The following is a 22,632-nucleotide window of genomic DNA, read 5'->3' on the forward strand; positions in this document are numbered from 1 at the left end:
CCCTGAACAAATCATTTGTTTAAGTGCAGTATATGTAATTATCTCATAGTTAATTGAAACAGGACAAATCCTCCAGAGGCAAATGAGTACAACTTTGTGTACAGTTATGAAATAGATAAGCTTTCTTTTTTTAAACAAAGAGATAGTTTTCAACAACAAAAAAAAAAAAAAAACCCAACTCACCTATCCACCTTAGTCTCTGCTGCCATAGAAACAACACAGCCAAATGGGAGAAACACAACTAATCAATTTAACCTAAGGGCTACATAAATACATTGTGAAGGGAAAAAAAAAATCTATTCACGGGTAAAGCTGTTTTTCATTTTACTTAAACCTTGGAAAAAGGTCTACTATTAACAAGAAATAAGAAATGGGAAAACTAAGAAAAAAAAGTTATTTTGTTCTTGTCCATTGTTACTTTCCAACACAGACGCACAAAAATCTTAAATGAGAAATATATTGCCAAAATGTTTAAAAATTGATTGCATAGAATACAGAAATACATTTTTAAAAATGCATTCTTTTTTATATTTATTTATTTATATTTTATTTATTTCAAACATGATAGCAGCATGAAATCATGCACAAGAACAAGGAATGCAAAAGACATACTTTTTTGTATCACAGTAATCTTAACATACTCATAAATGAGTAGGAAGTAGTAAGAAACTTTTGAACTCCAAACCCATGAACTCATGCAATATTTTCTGATGGATCCTCATTGATAAATCAAACCAAAAAGAAAAATAAACAGGTTAATTAATTTTCAATCTTACTTGGGTTTACTTATGTCTAAGTATATACAGCCATACCCACGCACTCATATGTCTCAATTTACATAAACACATCACTGTAATTTCTCATTCCTATTTCTATAGCTTATGAAAATGACCTCCATGTATTTCCTTTAAAATTGTATTAAATTTTGACTTTGTTTTAACGCCTCATTTGACTTGTTCCATCACATTGCCTCATGGAATACAAAAGCTCTTTCTTGTTGTTCGTAAACTACAAATCCTTAAGCTTGAGTAAAATCCAATGTTGTAATAGCATTTAAATTGGTTTGATTATCTGAAGTGTGACAAACATGCAAAAACAGAAAATTTGATTTAAGATACATACATATATATATATATATATATATATATATATATATATATATATATATATATATATATATATATAAACAGCATTCTTCTGAGAACATTGTGAACATCTGAATACAATATATACCAGTTTTCTTTTTAATTACAAGCCAAAACAAACTAAATATGAAGGCATAAAAGCTGTACCCTTCATGTGAACACAGACATTCACAAAAACTGGAATGCACAAGCATCTATAAAGGGTTTTCACCTAAAATAAATTAAACATGTGCTACCAAGCTTGGAAGGATGCCTCTATAATGAAAAACACAAAGGCAGTAAACACGAGAGGAAGAATAATACAAGGGGGAGAGGAAGTGAAGATGTAAGGCCATGTCTAAGCCTGCATAAATTCCTATTTCTCTTTTGAATAATAACAGTTTCATTTTGGAGTGAAAAATGGGGAATGCTGGGATAAGTGCTGGAACTTTTTGAATCCATGGCTCCGTGCTCGCATGTGGGAATAAATTACTTTGTCAAGGGTCGAACCTGTAGAAACACAGCTATGTTTGTTAAAGCAGACAGTGTCGGAAAGGCCTCCAACACCCAGTCAAAGCCTTCATTTGAGTCATGTAATTGGGTCGGCACCACCTGTCACCATCAACCCACCATTTAGATGTAAATACAAGGGCAGGCAATGTGAGAAAAGCACAGCACTTTGATGGGTCAGAGTCCAATGACTTTTTCTTTTCACAACTGAAATTCATTTTAGGTCTGAACAGTTGGAAACTGCTTTTGTAGGGAATATGAAGTACATAATGAAGTTTTGGATTAGTCAGTCTTTATTCGAATGTTATAATTATGTCTTTTAGTTTGAATTTAAATTTTAAATGGCTGTTCTTTCTTTACCTTTGCCATTTTTTAATCTCAATTTTCAGCTAATTATTTCATCCTGACCTGTCAAGAACGTCCCCACAATGTTTTCTGGAAATAAGTTGACGCAGAAGGAGCCAAAGGAAACTTTCGAAAGCTGCAAACAAAGACTGGAAGCCCACAAGGGAAGTGTTCAGCAGTGGCTTACTTCTAAATCAAGTTCCATATTTATCATCATTCACTTACCTCCCATTTCCTTTAGCTGTGCACAGAAATGGTTTGGAGATATATAATCAGATTTTTCCTCAGAAAAGCTGCACGGAAGTTATTATATTCTGGTGTTTATGATCTCAGGGTAGTTGATTTTTCTTCTTTTTTATCACTGTCTTCTATAATGTTGCACTCTGAAGGATGAGATAAAAAAAAATTGCTCAAGCTGACTGTGGTGTCACAAAAGGCAGAGATTTAATACTATTGTGTGCTTTTCCAAGACTGGCTGTAAACATAAGATACACAAGGGATAGACTGCTACACTTAATCAAACAGAATGCCGCCTTTATTTTGAGCATGGGGAATTACACCTTACATATTTTTATTACCGTCCATTTAAACAATCTAGCCCAAAATATAAAAATGCTATGTGTCCATTTTTTTAATCCATCTCATGTGACACTGACTCCAGTTTTGAAACGATAGCACTGAATGCTTTTCCGCAAGGTTTGGTGAGGGTTTATAAGCATTTTACAAAACTCTTCATCTGAGGTTAGACAGTGAAGGTGCAACTCTTTGGCTCAGATCATTTTCTACAGAAGCTCGGAGATTTCAGCTGTGAAACTCCTCCTTCCTGGATGTTGTCACATAAGTTAGTCCTCATTGTGTATTCTGTGATGCAGCGTTTCTACCAGTCTCTGTTGTTTGTATCGTCCCAATGGTTTATACCCAGCAATCAGTTTTTCATGTGGAAACCATGACATAGTTATGAAGGCTTAATTATCCCAAGACAATGTTCTGTGCAGTGATATTGATCGGGTTTACTTCCATACAATTGGTATTGTATTGGTGGTTGGTAACCAGCTAAACATTAACCTTCAAACCTGGTTTGTCAGACATTTCTAAACTCAGTAGTAGGTACTGCATTAAGCCTTTTGCTGCCATATTAAAATTAACAGCTCTACCACACTTAAGTTATGTTTTCTAGTCTTCTTCTGATCATAGCCAAGTGGAATTTAATATTGTTAAGGTACATTTATACCTCAGTAAAAAAAAAAAAACAATGTAGTAGAATGCTGGTGAAAAGTTCATAGATCTGATCAACTTACAAATAAATGTGCTTCTGTTCTAATAAACAGGTAAAAAAAGAAAAGTTTTAGCGCCTATTACTATGGCGCAAGAGAAAATATGGATATAGCAAGACAAAGAGGAACTTACTGATGAACAAGCTAATGCTTTAATCCCTCCAATTAGACTTTGGAGGTGCCAGAGGGTGGTAAGGCAATGAGTGAAAAAGCAAAGTGTGTTTCAGGGGGAAAAGTAGGAAGAACAGCGAAATGAGTCAAAGAGACGAGGGCTGGTTTCAGAGAAATAAACAGACACTGAGAAAGATTGAGATCATTGATTACTTTTTCTCTCATCCCAGCATCCCGACATGGATCGTTGTCTAAGCAACAATGCAATTGCAAAGCCGACAGAGTTGTAATTCTGCCCTCTTCACTCCCTGCTAATCAGCCTCTGCCAGCTCCCCATCCATCAGCCTGTTGGCCCTTGGGTGTCTGCATGCGTGTGTGTGTGTGTACTTGTAATACACTTTTTCGCAAATACAAAATAAGAGGACACATGGACGATAAAAGCAGACGTCCAGCGCCGTGTTTGCAGTAATTCAACTTTGATTTATTAGTCTTGTGGCAAAACATAGCAGAAAATGCCCAAAGTAACTACGGTAATCTTCTCTACCAGGTGGAAATTCCTTGGGTCTGCACACCTGATGTGATAAAGCAGTAAAGCTGCAGCAAAATTCACCTTAAATTATAGAGAATTTCACAAATGATGCCTGCCAATTTGAATATGTACTTACTGTTCTATGAAAACAGCAGCAGGGTGATTACTGGGCAAGTAACTGGTCTGGTGTGAAACCAGACCAGTTACATTCAAAAGTGTTCAAGTGTTTGTTTCTAAAGCAGCTAAGGGGATTGTAATAGACTTAAGTTTCCCAGTATCCATTGCTTATGACAATTTGACAAAAGGCAATATGGATGAACGCAATCATGGAGGTCCTGAACATTTTCGCGTCAAAGTTCCAGATGTATCCAGGCTTATAATTTCTAAAATTATGTTATATTGCCCCATTTTAATGTAAATTCAAAAGTTTTCTTTCACAGTAATCATAAGGAGCAATGATAAGTACATAAGAAAGAAAAAAGTAAAAGGCAAAAAGGAACTTCAAGTCAGAAGAGCTTGGCATGAAGGAAGAAAGAACAGAGGACAGACAGGAACAATCAGAGAATGGAAGGATGACAAGAGCAACCAAGAGCAAAAATGGAGGAACAACCTTTAGATTAAATTAAAGGGGAAAAAAGAATCTGAGGATGCATTTGAAAGGTGGAACAACCTAAGGGTGGAGTATAAAGTGGGAATAACTCAAGGAAGGACGAATGAAAGAAGGCAACTACCCAAAAACGAATAAGAGGAAGGGAAAACCCAAGGATGGACAGGAGAGAAGGCACAACCAAATGAAAGGATGTGATGAAACAATGGAGGGATGGATTGAAGAAAAGAACAAATGCATAAATGACTAATGAAATGTGTCACTTTTACACATCAACAAAAATCAGGCAGTCCAGACTTCGGTATGTCCTATGAGTTTCTTCCTATACAAGCTTTATTTGCAAAGAATTAAGCTTCTTACTAACTAGTCCAATGGAGATTCTGTGGTCAAGCGACAATCTATAGTTCAACATTAATATCTACACTATGCAACCACTTATTTTTACACATACAGAAACTATGTAAATAGGAATTATAAATTATCCAAAAAAATAAACAAAAATGACATCCAGGAAACAAATGAGCTGCAGGGCTAATTGGAAAAATAAAACTTAGACTATATAGTTCTTACAGCTTTATAAGACAATTTTAGACTTTCAATAATCAATTTTGTCTTTGTCCACTCATGTTACATGTGAGCTGTGAGCATATTTTCTCTGGCTTGTTTTGTTGCATCAAACCTCTAAAAACGAATAGTCTGGACAGCGCCAGAATTATTATCACCTTTATCCTCTCCGTATGCATTTCCGTTTGATAAAACAAACAAAACTTCCCTTCTGTTCGCCATCATTGACATTTTTTTTTCCCTTTTTTTTTTTTTGCTGGAGACTTGGTTTGTTTCTCCATAAACAGCTTGCAGTCGTCTTGTTTTTATATTGTGTCGATGAAAAGCCAGAGACGCCCCATATATTTATTAACCACGCTGTTGGTAATTGTCAGGTACGTCGGAGCTGTTGCACAAAATAGTGCATAATTGTGAAGTGGAAGGAAAATGATTAATGGGTATCACACATTTTACAAATAAAAGTCTGAGAAGTGTTGCACAATTCACTCAATGCCCCCCTCCTCCCCTCCACTTCCTTCAAGTCAACACTTTGCAGAACCATCTTTCACTGCAATTACCGCCACAAGCCTTTTAGTGTACAAGCTTTTGACATCTAGAGACCTACTCTCAACTAGATTTATGTCTGAAGTTTTATTCCAATGCATGAATATGTTTTATCCAACATTTTATTATACATTAGGTTCTAAGTTAAGGCTTGTTGTCCTGCTGGGGATGGGGGAGGATGAACCTGTGACTAAGCTGTCTATAGTCTCTTGCAAACAAGTCTTTTTTTTCTGTCCTACTTTATTAATATTTGTTGCAACGTTCTCAAGTCTTCTCTGAGGCAGCAAAAATTTGTTCTAAAAGCCTCCAACACATCTCATCTCCTGGATTCATGCAGTTTTCAGTTGAAGCTCTATTGAACTCTTAAAGCACCACAGGTTTTATATTTAAACAATTATTTAGTCTAAAGGTGGCCAACGCTGCTCAGAGTGGTGCCAGTCTGCACTGGTTCTCAACATTTATTGTATCCATGACCCTAGAGCATCACTGTAGAAACAATAGGGAGGACAAAAAACAAAAAAAGAGGAAAAAAAACAGTAAACATAAAGGACTGTAAGTGGAACACTGGAAGAAGATGCCTCAAAGTGCTTTTAAGGTGCACAGATGCATTTGCCGTAGAAAATACACACATTAAAACCACACGTACACACAATTCCCACCATCTTTGGTTACAAACATACATAGAGACTCTCACACAAACATGCACACGCGACATCAAAGTTGAAACACAAACGTCGCCACCTGACATAGGCTGTGCAAGCCCAGATGCACATGTGTACCAACTGGAGCAGTGATATAGCTGAAATTACTTTTGGGGCTTTGCAAATACAGACATTTTTTTTCTTTCTTTTTTTTTTTTCTCACTGCCTTATCTGTTGGTTGGCTTGAAGAGGCCAAATAGGGACAGAGAATAAAGGGCGCGCACACATATACAAAGTCTAGCGCGCACTAATACTCAATTTATCTCTCTCTTCTTCTCTTTGTCTGTTCCTCTGTCTGCACGGCACCTTCTCTTGCTCCGTCATAAGGGAATATGAGGAGTTCTCACCTCTGTCAAGAAAACCACTGGAGCTGAAATGGACTCTGTACATGTAACTGAGGCACAGCTCAAAATACAGCACAGGCTCCAAAGCACTTTTCCCTCTGGCCAGCTGTACAGCTGGAGCAGTTAGCCTGTGGAAAACGCTGGGCTACTCTCAAACTTCAGCTCATCAGGAAGTCTGAGATGTGAAAAAGAGATTCCTGTTTTCTTACACCAGTTGAAAACCGCATGCTGAAATTTGCTTGGCAACCAAACGACATGCCAGCTATAGGAACTGATTTCTGTTTCTTTAAAGTCCAACAAATCACTGCGACCAGCTCGAAAATGCTAAAGTAGGTTTGCAGGTCAAGAACAGCAAGCAGTCGCAGAGTTTAATGGGAATGAGCACCTTTTTTTTCTATCTCTATTGGATGTTTTATTGGGGAGGCTTCAGGGAAGATTGCTAAAAATGGCTTTTTCGACTGGATGGGGTGAAATTCACTGCGCTGTTCGGGTAATAATTACCTTGATGACCTCTGGCAAAACTAATGCCATCCACAGAGGGCTGTTAATGCCTAATAGATAGGACCGGGTCCCACCGTGAAAGACGAGCAGTGTAAGGCTAACGCCAGAAACTCCATTACAGGATGTGGACATTTATTTCTTTTTTTTACATTTCAGATATTACAAAATATCTTTTCACACTATTGGGAATAATAAATATTAATATTTGACTGATAAATTGATACATTTTTGCATTTTTATTTAAGAAAACAGGGTTTTTGCTTTTAAAATTTCAGCATTTTATCCTGGAACAGAAAAAAGGCAGAGATTATTGAAAGTTTCATGATTTTATCTCATTTTTTTTCACATAACGGCTGTAAACACCTACAAATGTAGCAAATTTTTAAAATAATTTAAAATAATTTAAAAACCTGCATTGAAGGTGTATCAGATTTACATCATGTGCTCTCATTTATGTGTTTAGTGACACAAAGCCAGCACCCTTATTTTTTCTCATGGAGCAAAACAAAACAATCAAATCAAGGTCAAGAAAGCATTCTGATATGTCCAATTAGTTCGGTACATGTTTTTAAACTAAATGCAATAATTTCACATTTTGATAACGGTTTTATTTCCATAGATATGCAACTCTAGACATGGATTTATATTGTTTCATTCTTCTAGTTCACCATAAAGCACATTTTTAAATACACCGACAGCAATGAAAGTAACAGCAGCTTAACTTAAAGTCACATTTGCAACCTTTTGGCTGAAACAATCAGAAGCATATCAAATAGGGTAAAAATAAACCATATTAAAAAAGAAAAAAACAAACATCCAAAAGCAGAGAGTGTTTTGGCCCCTTCACAAAACAAAGGCAGCTTCACCTTGAGATGAAAACCATGGCTGCTGTAATTAGTTACAAATGGATGGGCTGATGTGTGCAGTCGAAGTTTGTGTGTGTGTCTGAGTGTGGTGATAAATAAGTGTTAAGTTGCGAGGAAAGTGTAATCAAGGACAAGAAACAGAGCAAATTCAGCCCAGGAGACAGTCACTGTCAGTTGTTACTCCATTGCCAAGGTATTTGTGGATAACAGGACATGAAAAATATCTTTTTTTTTCAGTCAATTGATACAAACCAATATCATTGGTGATATTTTTATATTAGTGATAGACACAGTTGAATCACATTTTTGTATCCTGTAAAAATAGCTTATTTTTACTGTATATATGTTCACCAAAATTGTTTCCTTTTGTTTTTCCTTACACATTTAAACGTTTATATACTTTTACGGAAACGGCCGGGAAACGTATGGCTAAATCACAGCATTTGAGTTCATTAAAATGCAAACATGAAAACGTACCTGATGCAACAACTCAAACACAGAATCTCCACTTGAGAAATAGAATAATAATTAAAAAAAAACCTCAAGAAATTCTCAAATATATCAGAGAGAAAAACAAGCACCTCCTCCATCCATTGTGGGTTATCATAGAGTACAATTTCTCAGATGCTTAACAGTGCCATATTCATCTGTTCAAATAATTATATACAAGTATAAACATCAGTGAAAAGAGACAGCAAAATTGAACCACAAATTGTACATGTAGTGGTAAGAAATGCACCCAGCAACTGCAGAACAAAAAGCTAAAGACCTTGTGAAGATGCCAGCTGAATCTGGTGTGGGAAGGTGGAATGACTCTTCCTCTCACATTGTGTGAAAAGTAACTCACAGATGAAAAGCCCTCATTGCAAAAACAAGATATAATGCAATATTACAGTTTTCAGTTGCACCAAGGGAGCAATACTTTAATGTGAAGGTAAAGTTCAAGTGTTTGGCTGTAACGACCAGCGGCATTGTCATATTTGGAGGAAATATGGTGAAGCTTGCAAGCCTATGACAGACTGCAGAGCATGGAGGCGACAGCATTATATTGTGTGTGTGCCATCAAAGCGGGTGGCAGCATGAGCAAAGAACGTTATGTCGAAATATTAAAGAGACATCTCAAGACGAGTTAAAACTTTGACGCCAAAGTGGCTTTAGGACAACACAGTCGACATTTTGAAATGGTCATCATAAATCTTTCATTTGAGTTTTATGGATAAAGAAAAAAAATGAGAAAGTAGCTACACCGTGGCCCACATAGCTGGCTCAGTTATACCAGTTCTCTCAGAAGGAGATGATGCTAGAAAAAATAAGTTCAATAAACTGAAAAGCCAATTCTATGTAACTTTATAGGAGACAATGGTGTATTCCCTGTTTGCTACCCCTGAATAAAACAAGATAAACCGGCAGCAAGACTTTGATAATGACGAGGATCGTCTCCCTTGCGGAGGAGCACGGGTGCCCTGACAGCACACGCTAAAAGAGGCAAAGTCAAGCTAAAAGGCTGAAGATTACTAAAGAGCCAGAGAACTAATTAAATGAATCGGGAGATAAACATTTAATTATTTTCCCTCTCTCCCGCTCATTTCCTTCCCATTTCCAAGCCCTGCCTTCTAAGCTTCTGCAAAGCTGGCAGAGTCACAGAGAGGTGACTCCTGAACCAGTGAGTTCACTTCCTCTTAAAAGATTTCCAACCACGGTCACTAATGCGAGGATTTTACTTGATGCTTCTGTTCTTCCCTCCTCTTATGCACTCCCACATCCCTTTATAGCCGTCCTGCAGCGAGCCTGGATGTAGATCTGATGGTTTAAATCCCAACTGGGTTCCACCAGGAAGGCAGGAAGTAGGGTTGAAAAAAAGGTAGGGGGAGAGGAAAGAGAGGCAGTGGCTTGATTTAGATGTTTTTGGTGTGTTTGGCTGCCCCTTCTTGTTTTACAGACCACAAATCCACACACTTTGATTTAGGATCAGTCTCATCTGCTGTGTTTGCCACACAGAGGGTCAACAGTGGAGTGATTAACTGGACTTCTCAGCTGATTTTTTTTTTTTTGTATGAACTGCTCTGGTAATAAAATTAGACACTGCTTCTCTAAGCCATATTGTCTAATGTAAGATGTGACATTATGCATGTTTTACAGAGGTTCCTCCCACAGCTCTTCCCTTGAACACACACTCCACACTTGACCTTTGCATTATTTGCTCATTAACCCTTCATAATCTTTTTTTTTTTTTTTCTTGCGTACAGATCCACACGATTCATTTTATTTTGCACAAAGTCCATGAACGGTTATTAATGATGAATAAACATGTTTGGAGCATGCTCACTGAGCTGTGGCGGCTACTAGTTCTGCATGACTGCAAACCCATAGCTGCGGGTGTAAGCATACATGCTGAATATGCTGTGGAAGTCACGGTGAATATGTTTCAGGATGTGGGCACGGTCGAGCAAAAGGTATTACTGGATTAAGCTCGGGATGATTGAACAGAAGAGAAGAGAAGCCACGGAAAAGAAATGAGTCATTAGCACAACAACATTATGTCTGAGCAACACTTGAGTTTAACAAGCTAAGATTTCTGTCAGAAGCTGTCTCTTCTCATAACCACAAAGTCCTACTAAAGCGCATGTTGGGATTTCACTTTTCATCTACTTTGTTTGACCTTTGGAAACTTACTCTCACTGGCCACTTTATTAGGCACACCCGTTTTGTTGCTTGTTTGCAAATAGTGACTCGACCAATCGCAATGAAGGCAACTACTTGAAGTTTAAACCGATTGTTAGAACGAGGGAGAGCGGGGATTGAAGTTACTTTGAACATGGCATGGTTGTTGATGCCAGACAGGCTGGTCTGAATATTTTATAACCTGCTAGGGATTTTCAGACACTATCATCACTCAGATTTACAAATGACGGTCTGAAAAATCACCACACAAAACAGGAAACTGTGGCTAGAAATCACACAAAATGACATACAGGCACATACAAATAGACACACTTTCGCTAGTTCAGTAAGACTCGATTTCTGCTGCAAGATTAAGATGGTAAGATCAGAATTTAATGTCAAAAATATTGAATTAATTCATATTCACTTGAAATCAACTGCTGGATATCACAAAAACTATTTAATGTTAGTGCTGAAAATTGCAATGATTGTTACAAATTTTCCAGTTTATTTCCCTTTTGTATCATTAAGTTCTTGCCAATCTCTGAGTTTAACAACTCAACTGCTGAATAAAGACTTGAAGAGCATTTAGTTCATTCAACTGGCCAAATACATTACTGATGGAAAGACTGTGAGTGGCTGACATTAAAAATATGACATTCTATAACTATTGCCTGCAAACGTTTCTGAAACAGAAAATTGAAATTACATTTTGGATTTCAGCTGATGGTCTGTGTCATAACGCAGAGGACATTATTTGGCACACATTTCCCCCCCTTTTTACATGTTTGACAACTAGAAATGGTGTCATGTGAAACTATCGGCAGTTATCAATTAACATAGAAAATCTAAAGATTTTTACAGAGTAATTTCAGAATGTTAATTTTAGCTAAAGCAAAGGTCACAGCCTGAATAGCTGGTGCCTTTCACAGCTCTGATTATTTTGTTTCTAAAAACCGGAAGTGTTGAGGAATCTTTCTACTTCAGGTGATGAAATTACGCTAATTTAGTTCCCATAATAGTTCCCTTGAAGCTTTCACACTTCTTGAACAATAATTTGAATGCAAGTCCAATGGTTTAACTGTTATTTTTCTTCACTGCGATATCTGGGCGACTGAATGTTACAATATGTCCCCTACCTAAGTTGTCAGTTTCCATTTCCTGCATTTTCCTGTGCTTTGAGCTAAAATTTATATAGACTTCAGTTCAGATTTTCACATCATTTGCCATCTTATTGCGACTACAAATAGTCCAATTGAACTCATAAAAGGGGGCAAGCAGTATTTGTCACCCAAGACGGGAGGTCACTGAAGCACAAGCAATTGCCGACACTCAGCGATGAGATAAGGCAACTCTCGGCATGCGCTTTCTGTTGTAGAATTTTGCGATGCAAAGGCAATATACATTCATTTTTAACATTCAGTACCAATGTACAGGCTAAATCTCTGATCTTGTAGCACATCAACAGAGCGGAAGTTGATGGGATCAACGAGAGCATCCAGGCTTTGAATTGATTCATTCGTCCCTGCAACTTAAAGTCCAAGTCTATTTCCAGCTTTCCCCTAAAGCAGCTCTTGCAAAATAAAGATACTGCTGACTGCTGCGGGAGCTCGGCTGAAAAATTAGTCGTGCACAGTTCCTTACAAACTTCTCATGGGAGTGGCATAGCACTGCAGCTGTGCAGGAGCAAATGCAAGTAGGACATGACCGGTTTCAAAGAATATGTTTAAATGGCAAATATGTTTTCATTTTCTTACGGTGGTTCACAGTAAAGAGGAAGCATGGGTCAAGAACAAAGCAACAATCACTAAACTTGAACAAGCACCTAAGACGTCACACTCGGAGGAAGTTTGACTCATGCTAATAAGCACCGAACACCTCTGGAACCCTTCAGCTGATTAGAATGCACATATATAATCATGAAAATGCTCTCTTACATCCACACTGTCGAGAAATAAGTGAAAAATTACACACCAATTTCTATGGCTGACTGGTGGTAGTAATCAGATTGCCTCGCAATTATTACACTTTAATCACAACATAATCGCCTTGAAATTCCCGTGGCTGTTTGTGCGGAGGTTACAGAATCCATCCTGGAGTCTAAACACAAAGAAAAGTGACCACATCTGCTCCTGCAGAGTAGGAGTGCTGTTGCAACACTGAGGTTCATAACCTTGGGATTGGTGTAGAGAGTTTTATACATATATTTATTTCCCACAGATGTCATTTATTGAGAAATTTACGTACTCCTAATCATTTGGGAATGGTCAGATGAGGATGTCTTCTCACAGAAAGCCTTTTGTTAATTCATAGCAATCAACGCTGCAATAACTTAGTTGGAGAATTATGTTTCACTGAAATGTGTAAGTAGACGGATGTTGACGAATGTTGCAAGAGCATTGGCCAAGCATTGGTTGTGCAACAACAATATCCTGAATTCTTCATATGTCTGGACAGGGCAGTGGGATGGGAGGAGAGAAGCCTTTTTTTTCTTCAAAGAAAACACCCAGACCTCGAAAAATAACCCTCCAATTGTTAAGGGCAATACGTTTGATGAAATAAAAGTAGGTCACAATTCTTAAGTTTGCCGAGTACAACAACAATGCTGAGTTTTATCAGCAAAAATTAGGTTTTTTGTGAAATTGTTTCAAAACTGAACACACAAAGTGTGTCCAAGTATATATATATACCAAAAAATAAATCAAAATTTATAAAAATCAATGTCTTCACCACAACATGAAGGCTTTGGAGGAAGCCAAGCCAGGGCTGTATTATCACATTTCAAAGAACATCTCTGAGCTCTCCTGAAGAGATACAAAGATGATCTCACAATTTGATGGCTTGAGGAAGGCAGAGTGAGAAAAAAAAATCTAATCAAACTGTCCTGGTGAAACATGACTGAAAACCTAAACTGACCCATAAGGTACTATGTAGAAGTACTTTAAAACAAAAGGAAATATAATCACCTATTTTACATGCTTAGCATAATATATTGCAGGAAGTGACAGACAATGTGTCTGAAGTGACATTTACTTTACAAAATAAACAAACTTTAATTGTAGTAAAAAAAAATTTAGGCTCAAATAATGAAGAGTAAAACTAAGCTGGTAGTAACAGAAGGTAGCTGCTGCTCATGTTTTCTGTGAAAGATTACGTCGATTATTAGCCAGGAACATTGGAGGATTATGGGCCGTTAATGGATCATAACAATATGTTCAGGTGAGCTACAGCTTCATAATGAGCACACGGATGTTTCTCCAAGTGAAAAATATACTCAACGACTTTGGATGATTTCAGAACAAAATAAACATTACCTCCAACTTGTTCTCACCGTTAAGCTGCCTTGTTACAAAGAAACTATTTAGTGGAAAAGAAAGGGTTGAAAATTATTACTATAGAGAATCTTAAAGCTCAGATTGAGAAGAACAAAAACTCTAACTACATGTGGCATAATATACAGTGAAGGTTAACTCTGCATGGATGATATTCATGTTTTTAGAAAAAAAACAAAAGATTTGATTTAGCTTTTGTTTTTGCTGCGCTTGGGTGTTTCCTCTTTCTTATCTTGTTTTTGTCCTCCCTCTGCAGTCACATTTTGCTTACAGCTCGTGTTGCATCTTTGTTACAAAAGCACACTTTAAAGTCTTCCTTTTGTTACTTTTCAATCTATCTCACGCCGTCGTGTTCTTCAATGTTTTGCCAGCGCCGCTGTCCCTTCTTCCCCTCGGTTGGCTTCACATCTCCAGAGCTGCAGAGTAAACAACCGACTGACTGCTGTCATAGCACCTACCCCCTCCCGTGTAAAAAAAAAAAAAAACAGGGAAAGAAAATACACCACAATGTCCTCCACTCCAAAAAGACACACTAATGCCCCACATTGCTTTGCACATATCCTGAGATCTGACACCACAGAAAATATATCTATGTGCTGACTGTTGCAGCGTATGGCCTCGGGTGCGGCGGCTCCAGAGACGCGGGCAGACAAAGATGGACACATAGACCACAGAAGAGACGCACAGTGCTGTCATCTTGAGTGCAGCACAGAAACAGTGCAGGGAAGAAAAACAAAATAGGGATACTGGGGAAGACTACAGGGAAGAAAAGTGATCAAAATAGATCAAAAGAGAGGGATCTCAACTGACATCCCCTCAAATGGATTCTTTAACCATCTTTAGCTCCGTCAGTCTGTAAATATTTGTCAGCGCCCGGCGTGGTGAGTTTCCGATAAACATTTGAGACAAACAGACGGCATTTTGATCTGTCAACACCGCTCGGATAATTTCATAAACTGATCTGAGGCTGCATTCGTGCAGCTTGATGCTCTCGAGAGTGCAGAGATCAAGCGGGCTTTTGAAATTGTAATCAAAACAGACAAGTGATCCATCTCTTTGTGATTCTATCTTTGCCGCTGCTGTGCCACTCGGCTTTATAAATGCAGGCCTCCGAATTAATTGAAAATTTAGTCTATTGCTTGTGCAATTTTAGTTAGGTAGGTCTTTACTCTAGACCAGATACATTTTTATGCTCTTCAAGGATCATGGCTAATGGGAAAACCCAATTGTTAACTCCAAGATAACTGGAAAACATAACGATAGAAACCAAACTTGATGTTAACCAGATGCATTACAACTAATAGTGGGTTTGAACTCAAAAATACTGCAACTGAATCAAATTTACCTTCAGGAAAGCATTAGTTTAAAGGTGCACTTTTAGCAAATATTTATTTTTCAGTTGAATTGTACAAATAAATGATACATTGTCTGTGTTTAGTGATTATAATGTAAGAATCAAACACTTCAAAATGTGCTGAGTGTACTTTATATTCACTGATGTGTATTTTTAATCCTTCTCAAACAATTTTGGTGCTGGATTCCTTATTGTATCCATTCATCAATCTGACTTTTCACAGACTTTCAACACATTGATTAACACTTATCCAGGATTCGCAGAAGGCCTTCACGATGAGTGGAAACCGAGACAAATGTACTTTTATCCAAACTAAAGTCTCCCTGCAGATAGTCTGCGTCTATAGAAATAATATGAAACATATTTTTCTTCCATTTCAAAGCTGGAGTATTTTAACTTAACTCCAGCATATTATGATATTTAGCTTTTTTTTCAGTTTATTTGTTTCATTATTAAAATCAACAAGGGGGGTATCGATTCAGATTCATACAGGAAGCCAAATGATGAGGAAAATATGCAATTTCATTCAAATAATGAAATTATTTTTAAAAGACTTGGAGTCTTTGAAAAAGGTGCAATGAGAAGTCAAACGGTAAGTTTTAGCCTAGACCCAAATTATTTACCGAATATTAGAGTTTTCCATTCACCAACAGAGACACGCTTTTAATTAATGAGACTTTGGATCAATTAAACAGTCACACAAAGTACAAATTAACATTCCAGTCTGTTTTGGACATGCAGAACTTGTAATGTGTTTTTTGTCAATCGTTACAAAGCAGATGAGTGAGATTTCTAAGCGTCTGTGGTTATTTTATTGGCTAGTTTAATATAGTCTTTCATTTTCAATGAAAGTTTTTATGTTATGATTATAAATTGAATATGTAAATGTAAATACTCTAGCCTCGCTATTACTCATTTCAACTGTGCAACAACTAATTTTCCTTCAGACCAGTTTTGATTTGACTGAAAGTCATAATATTTCATGATTGCCACACACCACAACACAAGAAGTTTCACCTAGCTTTCATTGTTGATACACAATAACCCACTAAAGTCCACATAACAAAACATCTGAAGTCCATTTTGGAGTTGACAAGGCTATAATTTTACTTCCATGCGATCACATCAGAGCTGCCACGCTGCGATACGAAATGCACGGCAAGAGCACAACAGATTGAAAGAGGTTCGTACAGTAAAGCTGCCGTCAGCACAGAGCGCCGTGGCAAAAACTGAGCAGCCTGAATCTGCATCCAGCCTCGGAGACAGCAATAATGAGAGGAAAAGGAACAGTGGGATCAACGCGACAATGACAGCATCACTCTGGGCTGATTTTACTTTTTACTCCATCTCATGTCACAAGTGGTCACAACATGTCATACCGTGTGACAACAACATCTGCACTGTAATTAATGTCAAAAAAAGAAACACGAAATAGTGCTTGGAACGGAGTCAAGGCTCCCATGACTGCAAGCCACATTAATTATGAGTCCTGCCGCCTTGAGATTGCTGCAGGGATTCAATCAACTGAGAAAGAAGAGCTTTTCACACACTATAAAGCAGCTGTGTACTGTAAGAACCACTTATACTAATTAGAAGATGCTTTATTCTCTGCTGTTGTGCATCTCATTCAGTTAGTTTGCGTTTGTTGATATAATTAAAGCATCACCATATCAATGTAACAGTGAGAGGAGACATTTAGAGCTCTTTTATAATATTTTACTTCCATCCAGTGGTATTTATTACAAGTGGAAGCCAGAAAGAGGGAGGGAACAATGGGAGAAAGACTAGAGAATGTAATTCAGCTGAGAACAGGAGGTCAAGACTCGATTCTCAAACACTGAATGCATGGCAGTGAACTTTGCCAACATGAGGTTATTGCTTGAACAAAATTGTGTAGCCTTAAAATAAAAATGCAGACCGTAAAAGAAAACAAAGAGATGGAGTAGGACCTTAAACGCACAAAAACAAGTCTATTCTGAAATGCACCCAAACACATTTCACAGACGCATCTCAAAAAATGTGAACGTCGTTGAAATTTTCTTTTTCATTTCAATAACTTACCTAGCTAATTTCACACAGTCCGATGTTTTTGTCATATTAGTTATGATTTCCCACATGATTTCTTAGAACCCATTCATCTATCAGCACAACAAACTTCATAGTTTTGAACATATGAAACCTTCTTCATGATGCTGCATTTTATACACAAGTGCAGCACAATGAGCAATTGGGGGCGAAAGCTGTTGTCTCGTCATGTTAATGAACTCACAAACAAGACCAAAAAAATGACCCTTTCAAAGTATTTATAACATTTTCACAGATAAGTGTTCAACTGTTAAGCTGAGGGAAAAGCATATACGACCTCCGTTACATTTACTACCATCAAAACAATCCAGGTCACATTGAACACACAATCTCCATTATGACATCTGCTAGTGGCAGCATCATGATGTGGGGGTGATTTGCTTCAGATTCAAGGAAGCTAGTCAAAATTAAAATGTATGTTCACAAACATTCCCAAACATTTGCTCATTGATTTAGAAATCAATGAGCAAACATTTCATTTTTTAGAGCTGCAAAAATGGCAGAAATCAGTGGAAAGGACTCGTAACAGGAACTGTAAAAATACTGTACATATAGCTTGCTTTTTGCAGTTTCGTTTCCAAACTATGATCTTAGGATGACATTGCCCTTCGAAATATCAACCAGTATTAAGAATTAATTGAGCAAAACATACTAGATTATCTGCGCTAAGCACCCGGTGTCCTCCAACCTGGGCGACACCCAAAAAAGACGCAGAAAGCAGGAAGTGTTGAGAACAAAACGTGTCCTAACAGTATCATGCTGTCAAGAGCCTTTTTTTTGTTGGCTCCTTCCATACGCTTCATTTTTAGTGCCAAAAACTAAAAATGAGCAAAATTCAATGCTCAACTCAACACACTGAAGATAAACACAGCATACATCAAATATTTTTTATGCACAAAAACTCTTAATGCATACTACAGTGATATTGCAGTTAAAGCATCTCCTCATACTAATTACAGTGATGTTCTAAAGACAAAGTTGTGATATACTGTATTTTGCATCCCTAATGTAAAACTAGGAATTCTTTTCAAGACCCTACTTTGTCTTGCTCCATTGTCTCAGATCCAATAAAAATCATAGTTTAAACATAGGATGAATACATTTGCAAGGCACAGAATATATCAAAGAAAAAGTCAAGGTGTTTTTCCCCAGAAGGACAAAAAAAAAAAGCTATAATAAATGTAATTTCCTACCAGTTTCTCTGGAAATTTGGACGAAGGCCTCCACTCCGCTCTCCCCGTAGTTGCCCTCCGAGGCCAGCGTGGACACGTAGTTCCACTCCATCGCTGTAACGATGTCCATCATGGCCTGAGCCTGGTAGGAGTCTGGCGGCACCACACGGGAGAAGAAGTCGTAGCGGCTGTTGTCGCTCAGCTCCGGTGCGGTGGAGGCGTAGCTGATCTGGGGGATCTGGAGAACAAAGAGCGCTCTGATGACACGAAAACAAAAAGTGGCATAATTTCCTTTTTAAATACTCGTTTTATGAGTGACAGTTTAAAGTACACAGAAGATCTGAAGGAGCAGGAGAGATATGGGGGAAAACGGCGGAACTGACGTCCAACACAAAGTTGACAGAATGACAGAATGACACACAAACACACGTGTTGCTTCTGATGGGCGACCAAACAGGCCGAAGGTGTTCATTGGCTGACAGGCAGATAGATTTTTCCCCGACAGAGCGGGACAGTAGAGGTGGGCCTGCACCTGTCAGCGTTGACAAAATCGCGCACACCAACGTCAGTCGCATCTCATTGGCATTCAATCGGGTAACACTAATCTGCCAATCTCAACACAAACACCAGGGCCGTCGGTTATCAGTCTTCCGCACACTCGCATACACACACGCAGACACAATACATTACAGTTGCTGAACGTAGCAAATCCAGTTGGTTACAGAGTAAAGAGTTTAAGACAGATGGTGAGTGTGTGTGTGACTGGAATGTTACTGGAGATCATCACTCACTGTCTCTATTCCCTTCGGGCTTCATCTCAAATCTCTGCCATCCACCGTCTACACTTGTCCCTTGCCATTTTAAAAGGTTAGGGATCTATTTTGCCAGACTTTTGATGGCTCCGGAGCTTTGCTGCAAGCAGATTTAAATGGCTCTGACTTTCACGATCAATGCTTTGGCCCGTGCTGGGTTTGATAAATAGCAAATTAAGACTTTAACTCGCCATTAATCATTCACTTCAAATCAAAGTGAGGGAAGGATAACATTTTATGTATAAAAATGTAAATATTGAGCCCAAATTAGTTTACAGTGAACTTAGTGTGACACAATTAAAGGACCACTGGATCAGAGGAAATAAATCTTAGTGTGAATAGCCCTAAAAATGTTTTTTTTAATATAATTGTGGAAATAAATTGACCACAGCAAACACTTCATTGCAACCACAAGCCGAGGAAACTACAAGTAGGAACCACCGAAGAACAACAAATGGTGGTTTAAAAAGTTTTTTATGTGTTCAAGCTGAAAGACCCAAAATGCTCAAACATATGTTTCTCTCAGTCAATCTAAAATTAAATGTTTAGATATGAGCTCGGTTCAGTGGAGCAGATGATCTCTGGTACACTTTCCCAAAACCTTTAGGCTACCAATAAAAAGTTTTAATGACTAATTCCACTTGACAAACTTCCTCAAATTCTGATTTATTGTTGTGGCTCTCATACAAGTTATTTGTTACTTCAATTATAATGGGCTAAGTTGCTTTATGCTTAAATCTTTTTTGGTTTTGCCATGTCCTGGATGGCTGAAAATTCTAGACTTTTCCAACATTGGGAAAAGTCTGGAATCCCTGGGATTTCAGCCCGTACTTGAGACAGTAAGATGTTGTGCCTCGTTGTTTTTATTTGTTGTTTAGTAAATTTCTACTCTGTTCCTCATTCCTCTCAGTGAACTCAGGAGTTCATGTATAGGACATGTGAGCATTGTTATTAGTTTCTTCTGTCAGGGGAACAAAATTGGAAACTTTCATAAAGTCCAGGATGGGCATGTATAATTCATGGAGGATTAGGATAAACAAATCAAAAGAAATGCAGGCAGACAGAAACAACTGAGGAAACAAATTGTGTGCATTTGGCTCAGCACTGCATGCGCCTTCGTAGGAGTGACTTAATGTCTGTTCGTCTCTATTTTTTATTTTTCTCCCCACTCTGTGTGCATTTAAATACATGAATATCCATTTCAAAGAGGCCTGAATGCACTCCTGGAAGAATATGTTTTTTTTTTGTCTGTTTACAACAGCTACAAGAAAGAAACCAAGTGACCTGGGCAAACCTGATACTTTGATCTTTTGTTATTTCTTGCCTCAATTTGAAAACAGACCACCACAGACAGAGTCGCACTCATCTATACGCAGCAGCATCTTATTGTTATTTTCCCCAAAACATTACTTTGAATAGAGAAGAAAAATCTAGAGCTGTAAAAGAAAGAGAGCAGAGCGCAAATGAAGTAACATCCAGTGTCGTCTGCTGCAGGCTTAGACCCAATACTATCCACATTCGCACCAAGAAAATAACATCTTGGCAGACATTCCTATAGCTCTGCATCTAATGGTCAATCAGAAACACACACACACGATGTGTATAAGTACAAAAACCCCGTCGGAGTGAGCATATTTAACATAATGCCTGCACCGACAAGGTTTTTCAAAGCAAGTGCTCCTGGAGGTGGGAAATTAATGGCTTGGTTCCCCCACATGGCTGTGGAAGAAGATTATTCCTTCAATCCCCTTAATTCCATTTGCTCTAATGAATATGTGTGAGAGCATGTGAGAGGGGGAGAGAGGAAATCACAAGTGTATCCAAGAAAATGGAGCAGGCTGATGTGTTTTAATTAACACTTTCTCACTCTCTCATGCTTATCAGTGGGGTGATGTATTGTTTTGTGTCTCGATACACAATTGTCTGTAATCGTGTCATTGTGCGATTCTTAATCAGCGCTCAATGACGTTCCGGATTCGTCTCAGCGGAGCCGCGGGGATAACGGTGTCAGATGGTCAAGTCTGTCAATTAGATGCACAGTGAAAACTGGAACAATTATTGGAGAAACTGCTGATCTATGTTGCCATTTGAATAAATGGGCTGTAAGATAAAGTCCAAAGAAGGGGACACTGGTGCAAAGCAAAACCTTTTGAAGCTATGGGAGACCAATAATGACAAAATGTCATATCACAATGTATTATGTGATGATGATACTTTAATGATTCTTCAATAAACTCCAGCTCAAAAATTTCTTATAAAATGTTATTGTGCTTTCTGGTCAGGCCTTTTGCTGAGCTATGCCAAACTTCTGAAATCATACAGTCCAAAACTCTACGTTTAGTTTCATGAGAGCACAGCAGATACTCTGTATATTCTTTGAAAAAATGCTTTTTAGTCCAGACAAAGAATAGAGCAGATTGTGGTTACGTATAGAAAACATTTATTATCAAAATCTTCTAAGGAAAGCAGACCTCAATTTCTAATTAATTGACGTTAGATGAACTGCAAAAGAGTAACATTTTCCACGAAAGGGTGCAAAAGCAAAGCAATCCCCTGAGATTCTCTGTATTTGAAATAGACATGCCTCATGATTCATGTTTTTTCACTTGTGTATTTAAAAATAGCTTAAAAAAAGAGAAACAAGAAAAATATGTAGGAATAGTAATTAAAAATATATTTTGAGATGTTCGACAGCATTTCTGTTGATTTGAAAGATTTCTAAAAACATTCTTGATATCCTAATACAGTGATGAGTTTTAGATCAGTCAAGCCAATTTTTCATTAAGCTGTTTATTTACATGCATGATGATTGTTTGCAATACCAACTATGCTGAAATTTCACTATTCATAAAGATCCATCACTCTGTGTATTACAAGCATGTAAAATGACAAATCACAGTTTGTTGGTAAGCCCAAGAAATAATGAAAAAAAAACTGATTTCATGTAGTGTCGTTTTCACTGAATACAACATCCTGTCTAAATTAAGTAAATTAATTATAAATTAATCACAGTAAAAACATGAAGTCGACTTCTCTCATCCATAAAAATGGAAATCTATTCCCCTTTAAGCAACGAAGGAGCAGACTATGTTTTCTGTCAATATAAAAATGATACACAAATACAACTATCTTATTTTGTCCAGTTAAAATAAAACAACAACAACAAGAAAAACAGATGTATATGTTGCTACTAATAA

General features: G+C 37.6%; 1 protein-coding gene across 4 annotated transcripts in view; it reads right to left on the reverse strand.

The window, feature by feature from the left end:
• grm8a (glutamate receptor, metabotropic 8a) overlaps positions 1-22,632 on the reverse strand; it is a 224,189-nt gene that overhangs the window by 116,209 nt on the left and 85,348 nt on the right. For all 4 annotated transcript variants that reach the window (XM_055054646.1, XM_055054645.1, XM_055054648.1 and 1 more), the window contains one exon: positions 18,645-18,861. In XM_055054646.1, coding sequence (XP_054910621.1) covers positions 18,645-18,861 — 217 coding nt within the window. The remainder of the gene's footprint in view (positions 1-18,644; positions 18,862-22,632) is intronic.

Source organism: Poeciliopsis prolifica, unplaced genomic scaffold, assembly GCF_027474105.1.
Source record: "Poeciliopsis prolifica strain line A6 unplaced genomic scaffold, Auburn_PproV2 SCAFFOLD040, whole genome shotgun sequence".
Taxonomy (NCBI): Eukaryota; Metazoa; Chordata; class Actinopteri; order Cyprinodontiformes; family Poeciliidae; genus Poeciliopsis; species Poeciliopsis prolifica.